The sequence below is a fragment of the Rhinopithecus bieti genome, unplaced genomic scaffold, assembly GCF_001698545.2.
Source record: "Rhinopithecus bieti isolate Rb0 unplaced genomic scaffold, ASM169854v2 scaffold_5260, whole genome shotgun sequence".
NCBI classification, from domain to species: Eukaryota; Metazoa; Chordata; class Mammalia; order Primates; family Cercopithecidae; genus Rhinopithecus; species Rhinopithecus bieti.
The window spans coordinates 4,152,814-4,173,315 of NW_016805896.1; the positions used below are offsets into that span (position 1 = coordinate 4,152,814).

The following is a 20,502-nucleotide window of genomic DNA, read 5'->3' on the forward strand; positions in this document are numbered from 1 at the left end:
TTGTATTTTCAAAGTATTTAGGAATTCTTTAATTAGAAAAATAAAGGCAATGGGAATATCTATCAGGTTCTAAAAGTACCCATGAATTAAATCACTTACATCTCCCACTTAAAAAACAAAACAAAACCTTAAATCACATTGCTGTTAAGCTTTCATACAGTAAGAAATAAGACCAAGCTATGCTGGAGTACAAAAACCTGAAATTCTGAGCATGAAAATAATTTATTGATTAGACATCTTGCTTATTCAAGCATTAGGCCTACTGGAGATAGAATTAACACAGCTCATGGAAAAGAAAAAAAAAAAAATCCATCCAGCACCTGCTTCCTTTCAGATTTCCTGGGGACATGGTTTATGCATTTTGTACTATAGCCTCACCCTAAAGCTTCCCCATGTGCTTGATGTTGATTAACTTGAACAGGATATGAGAAACTTTGTGTACACTCAACCTCGCAAATATAATTAGCGATGCGACTTTCAGAAACATTCATAGGCACAAGAAATAGCACTGCCTGCAGTGAAAGTCCTTGATAATCAAAGAAAAGAATTCCATTACATATAATTTTACAAATATGAAAGAAAATATATGCATTTTGCCAACAGACTGCTCTACATATCAGGAAAATGTCTTAATGAGATTCCTCCTATGAAATTAAAAGGTTACCTTTTAATTGACAACTTTTAACTGACACTCAGGTGATTCTGTGGTATTAAAAAAAATCAGAGAAAATAAAACTGATTTAGCCTAAAATTTAGGAAAAGAAATGCAAGCCTATTAATATGGAATAATAGCTGCACTTCTTTGGCTAAGTCATTAAAAAATGCCAATTAAACATTTTCAGTCAAATTTTATTTAAAAAAAAGCAGCAGATAAACATTACAATTCAATAATCTAATCTAAATATGCACTTGACAATGAAGCATATCTGAGTATGGAGTGAAAAGGTTTTCCAAAAAACCATCAAATATATTATCTCCAAATACCCAAATAATAAATCACTTCTGCAGGCCTTTTGTTAAGTGGAATCATAAACAAAGAACTGAAGATTTATTGCTGTGAAAACAAATCTGTGGTACAGTAGTATGAATCTTGGGTATTTAGCATAATCAGTTGGGTCAAGAAGTTGGAAATGTGGTAAGAAATGTGTGTGTGTGTGCACGTGTCAATCTATAAGCCGGCTGACCCAGGAGCGACTGAAACATCTAATTTGTTGAGATCAGACATTGTTAAATTTCCATTTTTTAGAAGGCAATTAAAATTACAATTCCAACAGCCCACAAACCAAACAAAAAAAACTGTAGAGAGAAAGTAAAACTATATTCAAAGAGCCTTTTTTTTCAGCTCGATTTCAGCACCCCAAGGAAAATAAAAGCATCCATGACTATCACAGATGAAAACAAAATGAATGTCATTGGAATCAGTTATTTTCCCCACTGAGGTATAAAATCTAGATAGAAATTTGATACTATACTATAACAAATTGTACTTCTCATAGTTCTAATTTCCTTTAAACCCTGTTTAATATAGTTTTGTTGTTGTTGTTGTTGTAAAATGTTGTTTTCATGATTCTGAATCTGGTTCCAGTTCTTTTATTTTTATATCAATATTTAATATACTGGCTACCAGTTCTAATCAGGAAAAAAAATCTTGGAAATCTCTTCATTATGACAGCACGTTCAGCAGAAATTACTGATGTGCAAGCAAACCATAGAAGGTGCAGTTCTCCAGAAAGCATATTTTGTTTATTTTTTTCATTGTCTCAATATTCTTTACCATGATTTTCGGAGAAAGACTCTTTCAGTCTTGTAAACATCAGTGTGCACAGTCTCATTACTATGCAGTTTCACGTCCATGGACAGGAAGGCTGGTTCACAGCTAGTGAAAAGCTAGAGAAGTCTAAGTTTTAATGGCTGATAAACCTTACATCCTGCAGAGGAGGAAAGCACTTTTCCTTTTTTGCTACTTAAGAATGTGGCAGAAATGTATGCTGAGGTAGCCCAGTCAATCCTTATTTTTTTCGTTTTTTTTTGTAAATTTGGTCTCAGAATATTTCTGGCAGGGTGACGTTTCGAAGAAGCCACTGCTGGGACCGACTTCCATTGCAGTCTCTAATGCTGGGCACCTGGCTATCTTCTTCTGTGGCTTTATCCAGGCACTGATTACTGTTCACATGCTGCAGGGTTAATTTCTGAAAGTAACAGAAAAAATCTTAACATGAGAGTGGAAGAAAACAAAACACCTCAAGCATCAGTGTTGGTGATTATTAAATTCCTCTGTAGAAAAAAGAGTTTTTTTGGTAATATACATTATTTAAAAGACAATGGAGAAAAAGTAGGTAGGTGGATGGATGGAGAGAGAGAGAGAGAAGAAGAGATAGGTAGATAGGCAGGTAGGTCGATAAAGAGGTACGAGGGAGGGAGAAGGGCACTGGGGTCCAGTAGGGTACACTTGACTTGCTGCAAGATGACCTAAATTCTAAGTCCTAATTCTGGCATAAGCTCTGTAACACTATGAGAAGCTTCTCTTTTTTTGTGCTTCAGTTTCCTAAACAACAAAAAAAGACCAGATTAGTGGTTCCTAATTTAGGATTCTCAACCTATTTTCAAACAGCTATTTCAAAATTGTTTCATTTCTCTATGATAGGGCTGTTCAAGTTAATTCTGTGATTTCAAAGCTCAAGTTTTTAGAAACTCAGGTGTTTCTGATAACTCAAAATCATAAAAATGTCGGGACAGCTGAGATTTAGTAAAAATCAATCTTATGCCTATGTCCACAGCAAACCCAGAGGCTATTCTGGTGGTTAAAGGAGATGGTGTGGTACAGAAAGAAAAGCACAGGAATGTGGAGTTGAGTTCATAGCATGGGTAACTTGAGGTTTCTCATTTTAAAAATTAGGATCACATTACATATTTTGAGCAGATTTTGGGAAACTACATAGATAATGAAGATAAAGTACATAGTGCCTCATCTACAAAGGAGATTCTTAATAAATGGTTAACAGACATAGCTATATATTTTACTTATTTAAGTTCTAGATTTGATGCTGCAACATGTTATTAGGATAATTTTGAAAGGGCAGGGCAGGTAAGAATTAACAGATAGATAGTTAACAATGATCCACATCAATGATTGTGATAATATGCTCTGGTCATGTTAAGGACTTCAAAGTAGTTGTATACAGGAATGTGCATTAAGCATTACTCTATGAATGCAAATTAACTCGAAGGAAATGTAAAATGTTCTAACACATAATTATCTGATGATTCTTTTACTCATGGCTCTATTTTAATGTAGTTCTTTTATCTGAAACATTTCATTTTCATGAGGTCTTTTTTGCACCTATTAGAACTTAAAACAAAATCTAATAATTGTATACTACTTAGGTTTCCAGCCATTTATTATTCTTCCGTGTTGTGGTCAAAGTAGGACCTGGCAGATGACAGTCTACCTTTGCAGATGTCACTATTGACAGTGTCTTTAGGTTCAGGATTCTATCTTTAATGCTTCCAAATGTAAGACTAGAACCTGGAAGAGTCAGCAAGGCTGTGGGAATTTTTTTTCTTCTTCTTTTTCTTTTTTAAAATGCAGACTTTGTGTAGTTTATTGAGAGGAGGGGCTTTGCAGTCAGACATTCCTGGGGTGATTTCCAGATTTGTCACACACCAACTATATGCTTCTGAGCAAAACTTAAACTCTTTGAGACCCAGTTTCCTCATCTATAAAAAGGGGACAAAAATACCTCACCGGGGTTTCATGAGGAAACACTGAGATAATGTACATAAAGTGCTGCCTATCCCAGAGTAAATGCTTGATAAATGGTACAATGACATTTACATACAATGGTAATTTGCATTTATAGAGTAATGCTTATTATTGGAAAACACAACATCCTAGCAATGTCCTGAGCAGTCATGGACACAATCCAGCAGCCAGAGCGCTGCGGCTCAGTGTGCACATTGCTGCCAATGCCTTCAGTCTCAGGAAAGACCAAAACAAGAGAAACTCTCAAACGTTCTGGGAGTTCCCGCAAAGCTTACCCCAGTGGCCTCCCTCATCAGGCCCATGGTCACTGAAACTACTCAAAACGTTCTGTGGAGTTCCCAGCAAAGCTTACCCCAGGGCCTCCCGTCATCAGGCCATGGATCACTATTACTAAAAGAAAAAAAAAAACCCCAATGAAAATTTTAGTTGGGAGAGTTGGTCTCTTTCAACCCAATTTCTAAAAATGTGCATTTCACTCATCTAGATTCATTAAAATAAACCCATCACAAAGACATAGGTTATTGCTCTGTGCTGAGTATTTAACTGTTCGACATCAGGACAGAATCCCCATAACTTGGAAGGTAAGAAGCACCCCCAGGAAGCCTAGACTCTGGTGGAGAACCCCGTTCCAGATACAACTCTGGCTGACAGCAGGCACACAGCCATGTGGGTTGGAACCCTGTGGGTAGGATGCTGTCATCAAGCACTCCTCAGAGGACTCAGGCAACACCAGCTAGTCTCCATCCAGAGAGAGCTGGACTAAGGCATCAGGACAAGCAGGTGACAAGCATCTAACTGTACACCTTTGAAGAAGAGGATAAGAGCTATAATTAATCATTGAGTAAAGTCTACCTGCATCCTAGAATAAAACAATTTGCCAACCTCCTACTCCTAATCTCTAGATGCAACTAGGTCTAAAATCTGCATTTTATTCCAGAAAGGACAGATACACGCAGTCAAAGGAAAAGAGCCCAGTGCCTTATTATAAATTTTATGTAATATGTAATATAAGGAAGACTCAAAACTATTAACTGAAAATAGTATGAGACTGTACAAAGAAACCTGGATTGAGAATTAAGAATTCCAGATTTGAGATCTAGTCATACTATCTGGCTGCTTGGGGACCTTGGGCAATTAATTTCCTTGGGAAATTAATTCTGAGTTTCAATTTCTACTTGTATAAAAAGTATCCTGGGTTTAATTTCTAGGGTTACTTTGAAATCTAAGAATTCATGATTTTAGATTACAGATAATTGACTGTTATTTTTCTAGACTGTTGTGTTTTCAATGGATGGAGGAAGGATGATTCTGATGGGCTATTCCCCTCCAGTGCTTCCCCTGCAGTCTGCTCAGGCTGTTGGACCTGCACTGCAACTCAACTTCTCCCTCTGCCCAGGGAGAGGGAGGTATTCCTTTTACAGGTATTGACCCAAAAAGTGCTCCCTAATAAACATCCTGAATGCTCAACTTTATCTTGGAGTCTGCTTCTGGGAGAAATCAACTCCCAGTATTAATGTTTTATCTCAGCGGGAAAAAACCTTGCAAAGTGATCTACCAGTTTTAAAACTTCACACTCGTAACTGGCTCTTTCTAAATACTCTATCTCCAGCTTTTTACCTGTCTCATCAAACATTTACTTTTGGAATACTGTTGTGGTAGACTGTGTAGGTTGGCTAGCCAACAGTCATTCCCAATCCCTGTATGTATCTCTCTTGGTCATCTCACACTCTAACGACTAGAAAACCAAAGACTTGCTTTCCCAGCTTCCTTTGCAGCTGGGGGTCACCATGGGATGAAGTTCTGGTCCATAAGACATAAGCAGAGCCTGCTAAGGGGGTTCCAGAAAACCTTTTACTTTGCTAATGAAGAGCAACACATGTGGTAGTGTACCATTCCCCTTCCCCTCCCGCTTCTGCCTGGAGTTGGGATGTGACAGAGCTGCAGCAACCATCTTGTGGCCACAAGGAAAAGCTAAGAATATTATGACAATGTTATCCCTGACATCACTATGCCACTGAATTTACTTACCTCTAGACTTATGTAAGAAAAATAAATCCCTATTTGTTTTAGCTATAATAAATAGGTTTTAAAAAATACTGCCTAATAAATATACTGTCATTTTCCAATAAACTTTAAAGTAAGAGATTTTTCATTTTTAAAATTTTGTGGTTGTCACAATGGCTATGGGCTGCCACTAGCACTTACTGTCTGGAGCTAGAGATGCTACACACCCTGCAATGCATGGGGTAGTCACACCCAAAATGGCAGCAACACATACCATGGGAAACCCTGGAACAGCACATTCAGGCCATTTCCAATGGCCATATTAACTGAGCTATTATTATAGGTAACATTATTTCTTCTATAGTCTGACATTGTGAAAGGAGACCCAGGATTTATAAAAGATGATCTCTGTCCTCTCGGATGTAACAATCTAATAGTGGAGAAAAGATTGCTAGATAAATAACTACAAAGAAGTACAGCTTTATAGAGGTCAGAGATGACTAATTAAGTTAGGATTGACAGAGTTAATTTCAGGCTAGGATTCATGGAAGTGATGTCAAAGCTGGATTCTTAAGAATGGGTAAGGTTTGTCAGGCAGAGGGAAGCATATTATCTTAGCTGTGAACTAGGAAAGTATAAGGTATGTTCACAGAACAGCATATTGATGATTAAAGTAGACCATGGTTGGTGTATGACACAGTATAGGGAAGAAAGATGGCCAAAGTTGGTAACTTTGGACAACATTTCCATTTAAGGAGTAGGATGAGGAAGGAGAGACAGCCAGGCCAACAAAAGGAACAGAGAGCAAACTAAGAGAAGAACATAAACAGTAGTGCATCTTATGGCCAAGGGATAAGAGGATACGAAAATATCAGGTCAGGCTGAATGCGGTGGCTCATGCCTATAATCCCAGCACTTTGGGAGGCTGAGGCGGGCAGATCACCTGAGGTCAGGAGTTCAAGACCAGCCTGGCCAACATGGTGAAACCCCGTCTCTACTAAAAATACAAAAATTAGCTGGGCATGGTGGCAGGTGCCTGTAATCCCAGCTATTCAGGAGGCTGAGGCAGGAGAATAGCTTGAACCGGGAAGGTGGAGGTTGCATGAGCCGAGATCATACCACTGCACTCCAGCCTAGGCGACAAGAATGAGACTCCATCAAAAAAAAAAAAAGTTAGAAAATACCAGGCCAGGCATGATGGCTCACGCCTGTAATCCCAGAACTTGGAGAAGCTGAGGCAGGTGGATCGCTTGAGTCCAAGAGTTCAAGACCAGCCTGGACAACATGGTGAAACTCCGTCTCTACAAAATTACAAAAATTAGCTGAGCATGATGGCATGTGCCTGGGTCCTAGCTCCTCTGGAGGCTGAGGTGGGAGGATAGCTTGAGCCTGGGAGGTGGAGGTTGTGTGAGCTGTGATTGTACCACTACATTCCAGCCTGGGTGACAGAGCAAGACCCTGTCTCAAAACAAAACAAAACAAAAATCATCTGTTTAGCGGCACCAAATGCCTTGGAGAAGTTAAGCCAAAATAAAAAGAACCAGAGAAAGAGATATTAAAGATGTTGGTGCTGGTTCCAGAACCACAAGGCAAAAGCACAAGTTGAAAAATTAGGCAAATAGGTGGAAAGAGGTAAGTTTACCATGGATGCTTTAATTGAACTAATACCTTTTAAATACTTCCATGTGAGCTCATTTGATGGTGGGTGGAGAGAAAGGTTCCAGACAAAAGGAAAGATAAATATGAAAGGTTCTGTTATGTATGTCACTGAGAAATCATCACAAGCCAGAGAACTTTATTAATTAAAACTTATCTTTCACTTAAGTGTTTAAGTAAGTAATTTTAAAAGCCTACTTTCTGCCTCATTTCTCCCAAACTAGACTATAGAACTTGAAGACATACAGAAGGAACGGTGGCTACTCAATAAACAAGGACCCAGGGATTGGTGGCAACTGTGATTTTATAAGACTGAAATTTAACTATTAGGGAGAATTAAAACATGTTTATTTTACTTATTTTTCCCACCTGTCAATATTTAGTGTATAAGACAAGTTTGATCCATATTCAAGGTCCACAAGAATTCATTCCTTCAGCTATAAAGTATATAAATATACCCAGTGACACACATAATTTTATTACTATAGGCAACTGCATAAATAACTTACCACTGGGTCATACTCCCAGAGTTGGTTGCCTTTTAGGTGGTGGCATTTGAGCATTGTAACTGGGCCATTAAGTTTGGAAACATCCAAGCAAAGGTCATCCGTTCTAATTTCTTTGTTGGCAGTATAAGAGAAAACCTGGAAATAAAAATGCACACACATAAACAGAAAAAATAAATTAGTCAGCATTTTAAATGCCCAATTACCTGTCAGGGAAAATACAAGTATTTCAAGGTATATGATTTATGTACTTTATTAAAGTAATGAAGAATAAAGTGACTCAGAAAAGCTACCACTAATTTACACTGATGTTATGTTACTAATTTTCTTGCTTACAAGATGAAGTGAAAATGACCTTGAGCTCTCTGTATACACTGAATGTATTGCCAAGGGCTGTCATCTGTTTGAATAAAAAGGGCAAAATAAATTTTGTGCTCAGCAATGTAAATACAGTTCTCACAATGGGCCTTTCACAAATGTTTCATTAAAAAAAAAAGTCACTGGATTGAAAGTTCCCTTCACCTAAAAGTCTTTATTATTTTCTCTTTAAAGGAAGGAAAATATTTCCTGAATGATGTCATGGGATAAAAAAGGCAAAGTAAAACAAATCTGAAAATATCCCTTTTAAGAGTTTTCTAAGATACTCACCTGATTACCCCCCATACCATGGCAATTAAAATTCCAACTTTTCATTCTCTTTTCTAGCCATGTTATCTAGACACTGATTTGTTTCCACATTTCGTATCTATGGGACAATGAATAATGAAAATATCAGGAGTTGGAGAAGTTAATTAGACAGACAAACACACAGATACACTAAAAAGCAACCTAAACTTTTCCTGACACTACTCTGAAATGGTCTACTGGCCTATCACTGTCTGGCTATCTAAAATTCATTTGTCTAGAAAGGTCTTACAAACTGTTTATGTAATTTCTGTGTTTATGGGAAAAAATCCTTAAAATTTTTTTTTCATTTTTTTCAAGTTATTCCTTTCAAATTCGTATTGACTTCAAAAAACTCTACTTTGGCTAATGATTTAAAGCAATTAACTCCCTGAGGACACTATTAATCAATGAAGACACGAACATTAATTCTGATAACTACTCTGACTTAGGAGAGACTAAGGTGACTCTAGTCAAAGAGCTTGGAATTTCTTTCCTGGAAGCTGAAGCGTAGTGTGGTACAAACTCTACTCTTTCACTAGACATTTGTGGATTACGTAAAAGGAATTTAAGTTAGTCATCAGAATTAGGAGGAATATTTTAGGTAATGCTCCTGGATATTTTGTTTCCTCTAAACTGTTGCAGTTTTAAAAGCATATGGTAAATTAACAGACATCTGAAAGTCTTAAATCTATTCCCATGTATGGTATTGTCAGCAGGTTAAGCCAGAAGAGAAACTACATCTGTCATGTAGACTTTTTTAAAAAGGTAACTAATTTTGTGTGATAGATAAAGTAGGGGTAAAGTTAAAACCACAAAAAAGCCAGTTACTTCTATAAACAAATATACAGTCTGCATATTATTCCAATATTCCCAGGCAGCCAGGAATAAAAACTAGGGTTCTGACATAAAAGACTCAGGTTTAAATACAAGTTACCTAAACCTTTTGAGATCAGGAACTGGGGGGTAATGTCAGTTCTATGCTGATGCTATGTAAGGCAACGTATCCAGGCACCTAATTCAGAGTCCAGCATGAGCAGGCTCAGAGACAGTAATAATCTGCACTGTTACTTTACCACTAGTCACATCCATCTTGCTATTCCATCAAAATCTCAAACTTGGCTCATTCAAAACAGAATTTTTCTATTTTCTAATATGAACACTGAATCATCTTCACATTTTAATACGTCCCCACCTCATCCCCTCTTGAGAATTGCTACCTGAAACAAACCTCATTATCATTCCTCCAAAAATTTCCCATTTTCCTGATATTCCTATTTTTATTAATATTCCTACAACTTGTCCAATTATTCAAGCTAGAAATTTCAAAATGTTTTTTTCTTGGGGTCCAATACATCATATCAGTTTCCAGGAGTTCTTTTACCACATAATTTACATCATCATTTTTTCCATTATTTTAATTGTGAAACCTATTACCTCATAAATAGGTTGTGTAAAAGATTTTATGGTTAAATACCAATTTGCATAAAGCACACCTTCCTTCATCCTGGTAGGTGATCAACTAATACCAGATGATGATGGCTATCTCACTTGAAAAAGAATTTAATTCAGATTGGGCCAATCACAGTGACCCATGGCTACAACCCAAGCACTTTAAGAGGCCAAGACAGTAGGATCGCCTGAGATGAAGAGTTTGAGACCAGCATGGGCAACACAGCAAGACCTTGTCTCTACAAAAAATAAAAATAAAAAAACTTAGGCACGGTGGCTCACGCCTGTAGTCCCAGTTATTTGGGAGGCTGAGGTGGGAGGATCACTTGAGCCCAAGAGTTCAATGCTGCAGTGAGCTATGACTATGACTGTGCCACTGCACTTCAACTTAAGTGACACAGCAAGGCCCTGTTAAAAAAAAAAAGAGTTCATATTGTGACAAGATGAGTCTTTATCTCATACATTCACATAAAATAATCATTTCCTTATACTTTTGATAAAAATTATAAACTCTCCAATTTTGTTTTCCTCTATTTCTTCCCCCAAATGCAGATGTAAAGGTTGCTAAAGAAAGATGATAAATGCCACAGGAATTATTAGATTAACACCATCGTTATCTTCAGCTTCTCTTGCTCTCATATGGAATGGCCATTTGTTTAAATAATTGCCTTTTACCAAAATTCAAAACAAATTAAAAAAGGCAATTCATGGTGGGGCGTGGTGGCTCATGCATGTAGAATCCCAGCACTTTGGGAGGCCGAAGCAGGAGGATCACTTGAGCTCAAGAGTTTGAGACTTGCCTGGCCAACATGATGAGACCCTGCCTCTGTTTTATAATTATAAATAAAATTTTTTAAAAATGAAACTCTCCTGAAATTTAATAGGATTTCCTATCATGTTTTAAGTATCTTATTAATAAATAAACTTAGCTAGTTTGTTTCTATAAGCGATCCTGCTAATAATTACAGTAAATTCATTGTGCTTCTGTGCTAGGCACTGTTGTAAGAGATTTGTACGTAACAGCTTATACCACCCTTAACAAGATTCCTACAACTAATTCCCAACATGCAAGATGTGGGCCTCTATCTCTTGGGGTTACTACTGACCATTAGATGTTCAAAGTGGAGTTTCTCCAAGGACTGGAAACCACTGCTTCCCATTAGCTGTTAGAGTGAAGAGCAACTATCGCAAGGACAAAAAACCAAACACCGCATGTTCTCACTCATAGGTGGGAACTGAACAATGAGATCACTTGGACACAGGAAGGGGAACATTACACACTGGGGCCTGTCGCAGGGAGTGGGGAGAAGGGAGCGGGGAGGGATAGCATTAGGAGATATACCTAATGTAAATGATGAGTCAATGGGTGCAGCACACCAACATGGTACATGTATACATACGTTAACAAACCTGCATGTTGTGCACATGTACCCTATAACTTAAAGTAAAATTTAAAAAATAATAATAATAAAAAAAAAAGACTGAAGAGCAACTAAACTGCATCAACATGTGGTCAGTGAGGCCCAGGTGAGGTGGGTGGCGTGGTCAGAGACCCAGATTCAGGCTCGTGGTGGGGCCTGGAGGCAGTCCTCCAATGTACAAGGGAGAAACTGGAGATTACACTCCTGAAAGAGCACAGCTATGATGTTTGAGTCCCTAAGTGAATTTCACATTAGAGGACAGAGGATTCTGTTTGGCTCAACAAATAAGTGGCTTCTTTGTAGCTGAAGGGACATCTGCTCTCCAGGTGGGTCCTTCTATATACTGCCTGGCTAGAGAATATAGAGTTTTCAGGGAATATTCTTCTTTTCTGTGTAGTGATACATGTGGACTACCTCATCTATGGGGCGTGTAAGATGTTTTTCTCAAGGACATGGAAAATTAAGATGACTATGGGGTAAGTTTTGTCCTTTAGGATTCTAGGAGGGAGAGGACCACCTAATAGGTTTGTTTGCTGGGAGTTAAATTTGAAGAGCCTTTGGAGAAGGGGAAAATGAGGAACAAACATTTTCTAGGGATGCTGAATAAATGTTCAAAATTGTAATTCCATAAAAGGCTATATAACCAATTACCAGCTTTCTAATGAGACATGGAGGGCAGAAATGGTGACAACACATACTTGTTTCAAGTTTATCTGGGATGAAAATAGGTATTTGGGTTGGTTATTCAAAATCTGACATTTGAGAAAAAAATTTTAAAACAGCAGAATGTGGAAAACATAGAAGGAAGAAAAAATATATTCAAGAATTGAGGACTAGCTTGTAAGGATGTTCTATGCAAATGTCTTATTTGTTGGACTTCTAAAAATAGTGACAACCTTCTGATAAGGGGTATTTTGAAGTTCAATCTAAGGAACAAATGGGCCAGATTTCTTCTGGAGTTTCACACTCTTCAGAGGATTTTATCCCATCTCTTGGTGTACACACAAGTCTACAGCTAACTGCTTAGTGGTCTTATTACACTACAAATTCCTTTTAGTTCACTCCTTTCAAGTCACCTCTTGACTATCTTGGAAAGAGAAAAGCAAGAAGTGAGCCTTGTTTGGTAACGTATTCAGTAGTCATCAGAACATCTAATGGCAACTGAGATTCTAAATTATCAGGAACCCTTAAATAAAAGGCAGATTTGATATGGGAAAAGAAGGGAGCTTTTCTTGGTTGAAGTAGATACTCCTGAATATCAATATGGTCCTGATATTCTCCTTAACCAGGTAGAAGGGTATCTACTGACAGGGTGGGTTGGGAATTTGATATGGTACATCCTTATGAATTATGATAATTCCAAATGATTTCAGAGTAGAGAGAATTAGAGGGGGCACACATTAGTTGTAAGATCTGAAAACACTAGATTTGACAGGGCAAATATGGTCACCTCAACTTAGGACCTGGGAAGGAGAAATGAGTGAAATGACAGGGTAGCAGTACATGATACAGACAGATGGGTAACCTCCTGGGTTGGCTATTTTATTTTTTATCTTATTTTATTTTATTTTTGAGACAGAGTCTCACTCTGTTGCACAGGCTGCAGTGCAGTGGTGCAACGTTGGCTCAGTGCAACCTCTGCCTCCCGGGTTCAAGCAATTCTCTGCCTCAGCCTCCCGAGTAGCTGGGATTACAGGCGCCTGCCACCACACCTGGCTAATTTTTTTTTTTTTTTTTTTAAGTAGAGGCAGGATTTCACTATCTTGGCCAGGCTGGTCTTGAAATGCTGACCTCGTGATCCACCCACCTCGGCCTCTCAAAGTGCTGGGATTACAGACATGAGCCACTGACGCCTGGCCATGTGGCTATTTTAAAACAGCAGATGTTAATGTCTCCGGCACCATCCAGTACAACTTTCTGAGATGATGGAAATGTCTATATTTGTGCTAATATGGTAACCACTACGCATGTGTGGATATTGAGCACTTCAAATGTGGCTATTGTGACTGAAGAACTGGGGTTTAAATTCTATTTAATTTTAATTAAACTTATTTTATTTTATATTATTTTATATTTTGAAACAGTCTCTTGCTCTGTCACCCAGGCTGGAATGCAGTGGCATGATCTTTGCTCACTGCAACCTCCACCCCCAGGGTTCAAGAAATTCTTGTGCCTCAGCCTCCCGAGTAGCTGAGACTACAGATGCGTGCCACCACGCCCAGCTAATTTTTCGTATTTTTAGTAGATACGGGGTTTCAGCGTGTTGGCCAGGCTGGTCTTGAATTCCTGATCTCAAGTGATCCACCCACTTTGGCTTCCCAAAGTGCTGGCATTATAGGCGTGAGCTACCAGGCATGGCCTAATTTTAATTAAATTCAATGTAGCTGACACATTGGCTGTGCTGGTCCAGATCCTGACACATAGGAGAAAATCATTCACCATTTGTGAGGAGCTACTTGTCAATGATGGGAAAAGTTGCACAACATGCTAATAAACCCCAGTTCTCACACCCTTGGCCACCCTATGAAAGTCATGTGGAAAGTGCCCAAGTTTGGTTTGTACTTTCTGAAACAGTGTAAATCCTAGGACATCTAGTTGTTTCAAGGGGAGAGATCAGTGGGTTAATGGCACTCTTCATAGGAATTCTTTATGGCTGATTAACACATCTTTCCTTACGTGGCCAGGCACGACACTGGGTCAAGCCAAAACAATCTAGAAACGATGTACAGACTGAGAGTATCATAAAGGGTGAGGAGCTGTTAGAAACAAACTTTTCTACTTGAATCATAGCAATGTCTGACTTACAGTGTGTGAATATCCACACTTTCAAAGAGTCTGTAGGGGTGAGAGTTTAGGTTTTGGGGACATGCAGATGGGCTTCATTCCCAACTAGCCATGAGACCTTTAGCAAGTTATTTACTCTAAGATTGTGATTCCAAAAACCACAATCTGAAGAACAGCATCTTGCAAGGTGCCCCACTAAAAAAGGTGATTTATGATCAGATATGTTTGGAAAATACCAAATAAATAAATTTAAATTGGTTTCTTTGTTGAAGGACTTCTCAAAGCCTTTTAATATACTACGACTCTTGGTAGGAGTGGGGAATGGTGGTACACATGGATGTAAGATGTAAAATAGTATTACCCAAACATATTTGACCTCAAAATCTACCTTCGTCTCCCCAGTACCTCGCTTTTCTAATTGAGCACCTTGGGGACATCAGACATCAATATTATTTATAACACAGAATTGAAAACACTGCTATAAGAACCCTTTCTCACTGGTAAAGCAGAGATAAATCTCTCTCTCTCGGGTTTGTTAAGTGCTCTAATTGAGATAATACATACAGACAGACACATAGTAGGCACACAGTAACTGTTGGTTTTCTTTCCTTTTTCCACAGACCTAGCAACTCTTCAACCCCATTTCAGAAGTGGCAACTTAGCTGTACCTGACTGTTACTTTAAAATACTATTTTGACATTAGGAATTGAAAATAATTGTGAATGCACTCATTCTTGGGAAACCAGGCAAGGGTGAGAGCTTAAGTTCCTTTGTTTCTACTATTAGTCTCCTCCAGAATCAGTATCTTATCTCATTAGAGTGGACAATATAGGAGCTTTGTTAAAGTATTTTTATAATCTAGTATTAGTGAATCTGGATTCACTTTTCCACTCTCTGCTGCAAGGGAAGTATTGGTTAGATATGAGAAAGAATACCGACATTAGGGGTTAACAGCACAGGCTCTCAAACCAGATGGTTGTGAGTTTAGCCGTGTTTTTTAAACTATTTATTTGTGTCTCAATTTACTTATCTGTGAAGTGGGAATAACAGCACAATTCTATAGTACTGTGCTTTAATATTCATAAAGCATTCAGATTTGTGCTTGACATAAAGTACATGCTCAGTAAATGTTAGGATTATTAGATCTGCCTGGAAAAGCAATTGGTCAGCCCCTAAAACTGACTAAACCAATAAAGGTCTAGACTGTTTACTTTTTGTTGTTGTTTAGAATACTCAGCTCCTGGGTTAACAGCTATCAGATACCACAATGAAACACACTTATTCACGTTCTACAGGAACTACAAAAGTCAGAGTTAGCTGAAGCCAGAGGCTCTAAATTATATCTATTACCATAGTGATATTTACATTTTCTGACTTCCCTTTCTGCTCAAAAATCCTACGATTTCAGGTTTCCCTGGACCCTTGAAGCATGGCAAGAGATCTATGAAAGGCTAAATTACTGTTGCTAGCAAAGGAAGGCTGACATGGGTGAAGCTGTGATCAGAAGCATAAGATCCCTGGCTGCACTATGGTGGGTACTCTCAACAATGACCTCCAATCTAGAAATGACACTTTTAACCTGGAGGATGTGGCCTGGGATTAACGGCGTACAAGGCTTAAGACCAGCTGCTAAGTTAATAAGGCGACAACAAGCAGGCCACAGAGGGTAAATGCTGTGACTTGCCCAGAAGCCAGCTGGCAAGAGGCAGGTAAGACGCAAGCTTGCCTTGGCAGCCATCTACCATGGAGCAGACAAGTGTTTCTTTGTCACACGCCCAAACTGTGGCCCAGCTAACAATGCCTAGGTGTTGTCCAAAATTGGGTCAGCTCAAAAAAAAAAAAAACAAAACAAAACAAAAAAAACCACAACTCATTTTTGGTTCTAAAGACAAGCTGCAGAATGACTGCTAGAAATCTTTCCCTGGTGCACCACTCACCCTGGGCCTTCTTTGACCAGTACGAGGTTATAGCAAAGGAAAACACATTCCCATTAATGAGGCATCGGTGAGAATGAAAGGCTCAAGAAACTCAATGTAGTCCTCACTTGTTTGAAAACAAATTCCTTAAATCACAACAAAGTTCAGAGGTAGGGAGCTCAAGTCAATCCTGAAATAGCCTTAGTAATTGTTAAGGATAAATGCAGAAGTCTGTGCCTGCCCTGGCACTGGAAAAAACACCCGGCCAGATGGCTTCACCAACTCTCCACCATCTGGCTTCCTTCGGGGATCTACTTGCTTTCCCTTATCTTACATTTCTATTTTACATCCTCTTCTCTTTCCCCAATTCCCCCTCACCAACAGCTTCCTCACTCTCAGCCCATAATCTTTGTGTTCAACTGAGGAAACAAGCCACCAGATGAGAAGGTCCTCACACTTCCACCACAAACTGCCAGTGTCCACCTCCAAACCTACAGCTGCCCTGCACTTGTTCCCATTCCCCTATCTTCCTTCCTATGACAAGAGATGACCTCTCTTCTTCCCACCCCCAACCAACAACCTCTACTTGTGTACAGATTTCACCTCCTATCCATCCAAATACACGACTCCTGTTAAACAGACCCCTTCTTTCCTTCTATTCTGGTACATAAACACATAACATAAAATTTACCATCTAAACTGTTTTCAAGTGTACAGTTTAGTACTGTTAAATATACTCATGCTGTTGTAAAATGAATCTCCAGGACTTTTTCATCTTGCAAATGTGAAACTCTAGACCTATGAAGTAACTCTTCTTTACCCCCTTCCCTTAGCCCTGGTAACCTCCATTCCACTTTCTGTTTCTATGAGTTTGACTATTCTAGCTGCCTGAATCATACAGTATTTCTCTTTTGGTGACTGTCTTATTATGCTTAACGTAATGTCCTCAAGGTTCATCCATGTTGTAGCATGTATCAGAATTTCCTTCCTTTTTTAAGACTGAATAATATTCCATTGTATGTTCCATCAAGATTTACAGCAGTCACTCTGTAGCTTGTCTTTAGAACCAAGAATGAGGAGTTTTTTCCTTTGAACTGACCCAATTTTGGACAATGCCTGTGCATTGGTAGCTGGACCAGAAAGAACGGACACGTGGGGTGCTTCCACTTCTTGGCTATTGTGAATAGTGCTGTTATAAACATATAAGTAAAAATAACTCTTCAGACCCTGCATTCATTTCCTTTGGATACATACCCTGAGGTGGAATTGCTGGATAACATCGTAGTTCTCTTTTTTGAGCATTTTTTTTGAGAAACCTCCATACTGTTTTTAAATAGCAGTTGTACCATTTTACATTCACACCAACAATGCACAAAGGTTCCAATTTTTCAGTATCCTTGCTAACATGTGTCACTGTCTGTCTTTTTTTTGATGGTGGCCATCCTAATGGGTGTTAAGTTGGCTCTTTCTTTTGCATCTTTAAATTTTCTCTTTTGGGTTGCTCATATCAGCATAGTTTTATCTTAATAAACAAATAAAAACCCCTTTAACCCCATATTCTCCTCCAGCTACCAGCCATTTCTCTTCTCTCTTTTACAACAAAATTTCTTGCAAGATTTGTAAACATTCATCTATGTTGCTTCTTCCATTCTCTCTTGAAAACACGGTTTTTAACAACATCCATGGGAAACTCAACACTGTGAGATAGGCTACTGATAACATTTCCCTAGCCAAATGCAATCACCAATTCTAAGTACTCATCTTCCTCAACTTCTCTGCAGTATTCCATACAGCTCATCACTTCCTCTTTCCTGAAACATCATCTTTCCCTTAGTCTTGGAGACACCACTCTCTAGGTTCTCCTATTTCAATGCCTACTCCTTCTCAATCTTTTTTGCTGATTCCTTCTCATCTCCATGATTTCTAAACTGTGGCGTTCCCTCTGGCATTGTCCTCGGTCTTCTCTCTCATACTTAACATTTTCTCCTCCTCAGATGACCTCATACAGTTTTGTGGCTTTAAAAACCATCCTATATGCTGACAACCTTTAAGTTTACATCTCTATCACAACCTCTCCCCCAAACTGAATATTCTTAAATGTAAAGACCAATTCACATCTTCACTTGGATCTCAAATTTAATGTGTCCCAAACTACACTGTTGATTCCCTTGAGCATGTGCTCTTCCTGTAGGCTTGCCCATCTCAGTAACGGCAGCTCTACAGTGTCTCAAGCTTGACAGAAACCTTACATAATCCTTTACTCTCTTCCTTCCAACAATACACCAGCTCTACTCCTGTTTCCATATAGTTTTTCTCCACATAGCAGACAATGTGATCCTTTTCTAATGGAAGTTTGCTGGTATCTCTCAATGGCTTTCATTTGATTAAGAATAAAATGCAAAATGCAAAGTTCTCACTATAACCTATAAGCTTTATATGATTTGAACCTCACTATGTCTTTGACCTTACCTTCTACTACTCTCCACCTTGTTCACTTTATTCCAGACAACTGGTCTCCCTGCTGTTTCTGGAACACACTAGTACATCATCATCTTAGAAACCTTTAGGCCGGGCGTGGTGGCTCACGCCTATAATCCCAACACTTTGGGAAGCTGAGGCGGGTGGCTCACAAGGTCAGGAGATCGAGACCATCCTTGCTAACACAGTGAAACCCTGTCTCTACTAAAAATATAAAAAATTAGCCGGGCGTGGTGGCAGATGCCTGTGGACCTAGCTGCTCGGGAGGCTGAGGCAGGAGAATGGTATGAACTGGGAGGCGGAGCTTGCAGTGAGCTGAGACAGCGCCACTGCACTCCAGCCTGGGTGACAGAGCGAGACTCCATCTCAAAAAAACAAAAACCAGAAATCTTTATACTTGTTCTTTCTTGTGTCCAGAATACTCCTTCCCTAAAAATTCATATGACCTGCTCATTCACTTTCTTCAGATCTCTGCTCAAAATCACCTTGACAGGACTCTTTCAACTTCTTTATTCTTTCAACTTCCTTACATAAAACAGTACTACTACCCATGCTCACTTGCCAGTCATTCTCTATCTCTTCTGCCCTTATTACCACCTGACATACTGTGTGCCTTTCATAATCTATCTTACTCGTGGACTGTAAGATCAACAAGAGCAGGATCTTTGCTTTACTTATTGCTGTATTCCTAGTACTTAAAATAGTACTTGTCATATACTAGCTACTCAAATATTTGTTGAATGAATGAAAGGACTGAAGAAGTGACAATCTTCTTCAGAGTGGGAGGCCACTTTTCCTGAGATTTAGTCCTAGGATAGGCCTAGTTTTGGCCCTGTCTACACATATCATTATTTCCTGCTGTGATTTATAAAAGGAAATCTTGTCCTTCTATTGATTTCTATCGCAAAAAGGTTGGATTTTTTTCCCTACTTGGCTTCATGTTTTTTTCTAAAAGCCATCTTATAATTACAAGTTCACAAAGACCTGCACGGAGTCTTTTTTTTTTTTTAATATATATATACAGATTTTACAGATTCACAATTGCAGATGGTACAGTCTGTTTAGGAAACACATCACTATACACAGAATAGGGAAAAACAGACTCCACAGTACACAGCTTATCTCCAGATGCATCAACTCAGTGGAAATCAACTTTTAGGAAGGAGGAATGGGAAAAGAATATTGTTTAGACTTTCCTTATTGGAAGTTTAACTTCTATTTTTTTTTTTTATAAAAAAGTAAGAACATAATAACCACATAGAATATATATATATTTCTTACCTCTCCCAATGAGAAATAGTGACGTGGAATTTGAGAATCAGGATATATATTCTCTAGGTACCAAGAAAAAGGTTTGCATTGTAGTTTGTGTCTTAGACCAACTCTTGATGATATATCTCCATAATCTACCTTTGTAACACCTGTTGAAATAATTGACTCTGAATTATTAGTGTGGTTTTAGGTAACACATGTTTATTACTGAATCTAATAAGCCAGATGAATGAGAACAGTGGTATCAGTTGGGTGATATGTGACTATACCAAGTGAGACACTATGAATCCACCAAAAGTATAAAGCAAGGAAAAGACATTAACATGTGTTTTAATTTTTCAAAGAAAAATGACATTTATGTGAGAATGAAATATAAGTGATATGGGAGCAGTAAACTTCAATATATGTTAAGGCACAAACAAAAAAATCAAGGTCTATTTTGCTCAAATATTAAACAGAGCAATTGTTTGCAGTCAGGCTTCTCTCACACAACTCACTGAATTGTTCACTCTGCCACTTGACAGTCTTGCAGTAACTAAAAAATAAGGATGGACTAGTAACAATGTCAGGCCGACTTATAGCTGATG

The 20,502-nt window shown here is 38.5% G+C and overlaps 1 protein-coding gene across 1 annotated transcript in view; it reads right to left on the bottom strand.

Annotated features, from left to right (window-relative positions):
* Positions 1-831: 831 nt before the first annotated feature.
* GALNT1 (polypeptide N-acetylgalactosaminyltransferase 1) overlaps positions 832-20,502 on the bottom strand; it is a 78,563-nt gene continuing 58,892 nt past the window's right edge. The window contains 5 exon segments of the mRNA XM_017874011.1: positions 832-2,189; positions 7,933-8,067; positions 8,578-8,608; positions 8,610-8,674; positions 19,925-20,064. Coding sequence (XP_017729500.1) covers positions 2,043-2,189; positions 7,933-8,067; positions 8,578-8,608; positions 8,610-8,674; positions 19,925-20,064 — 518 coding nt within the window. The 3' untranslated portion in view covers positions 832-2,042.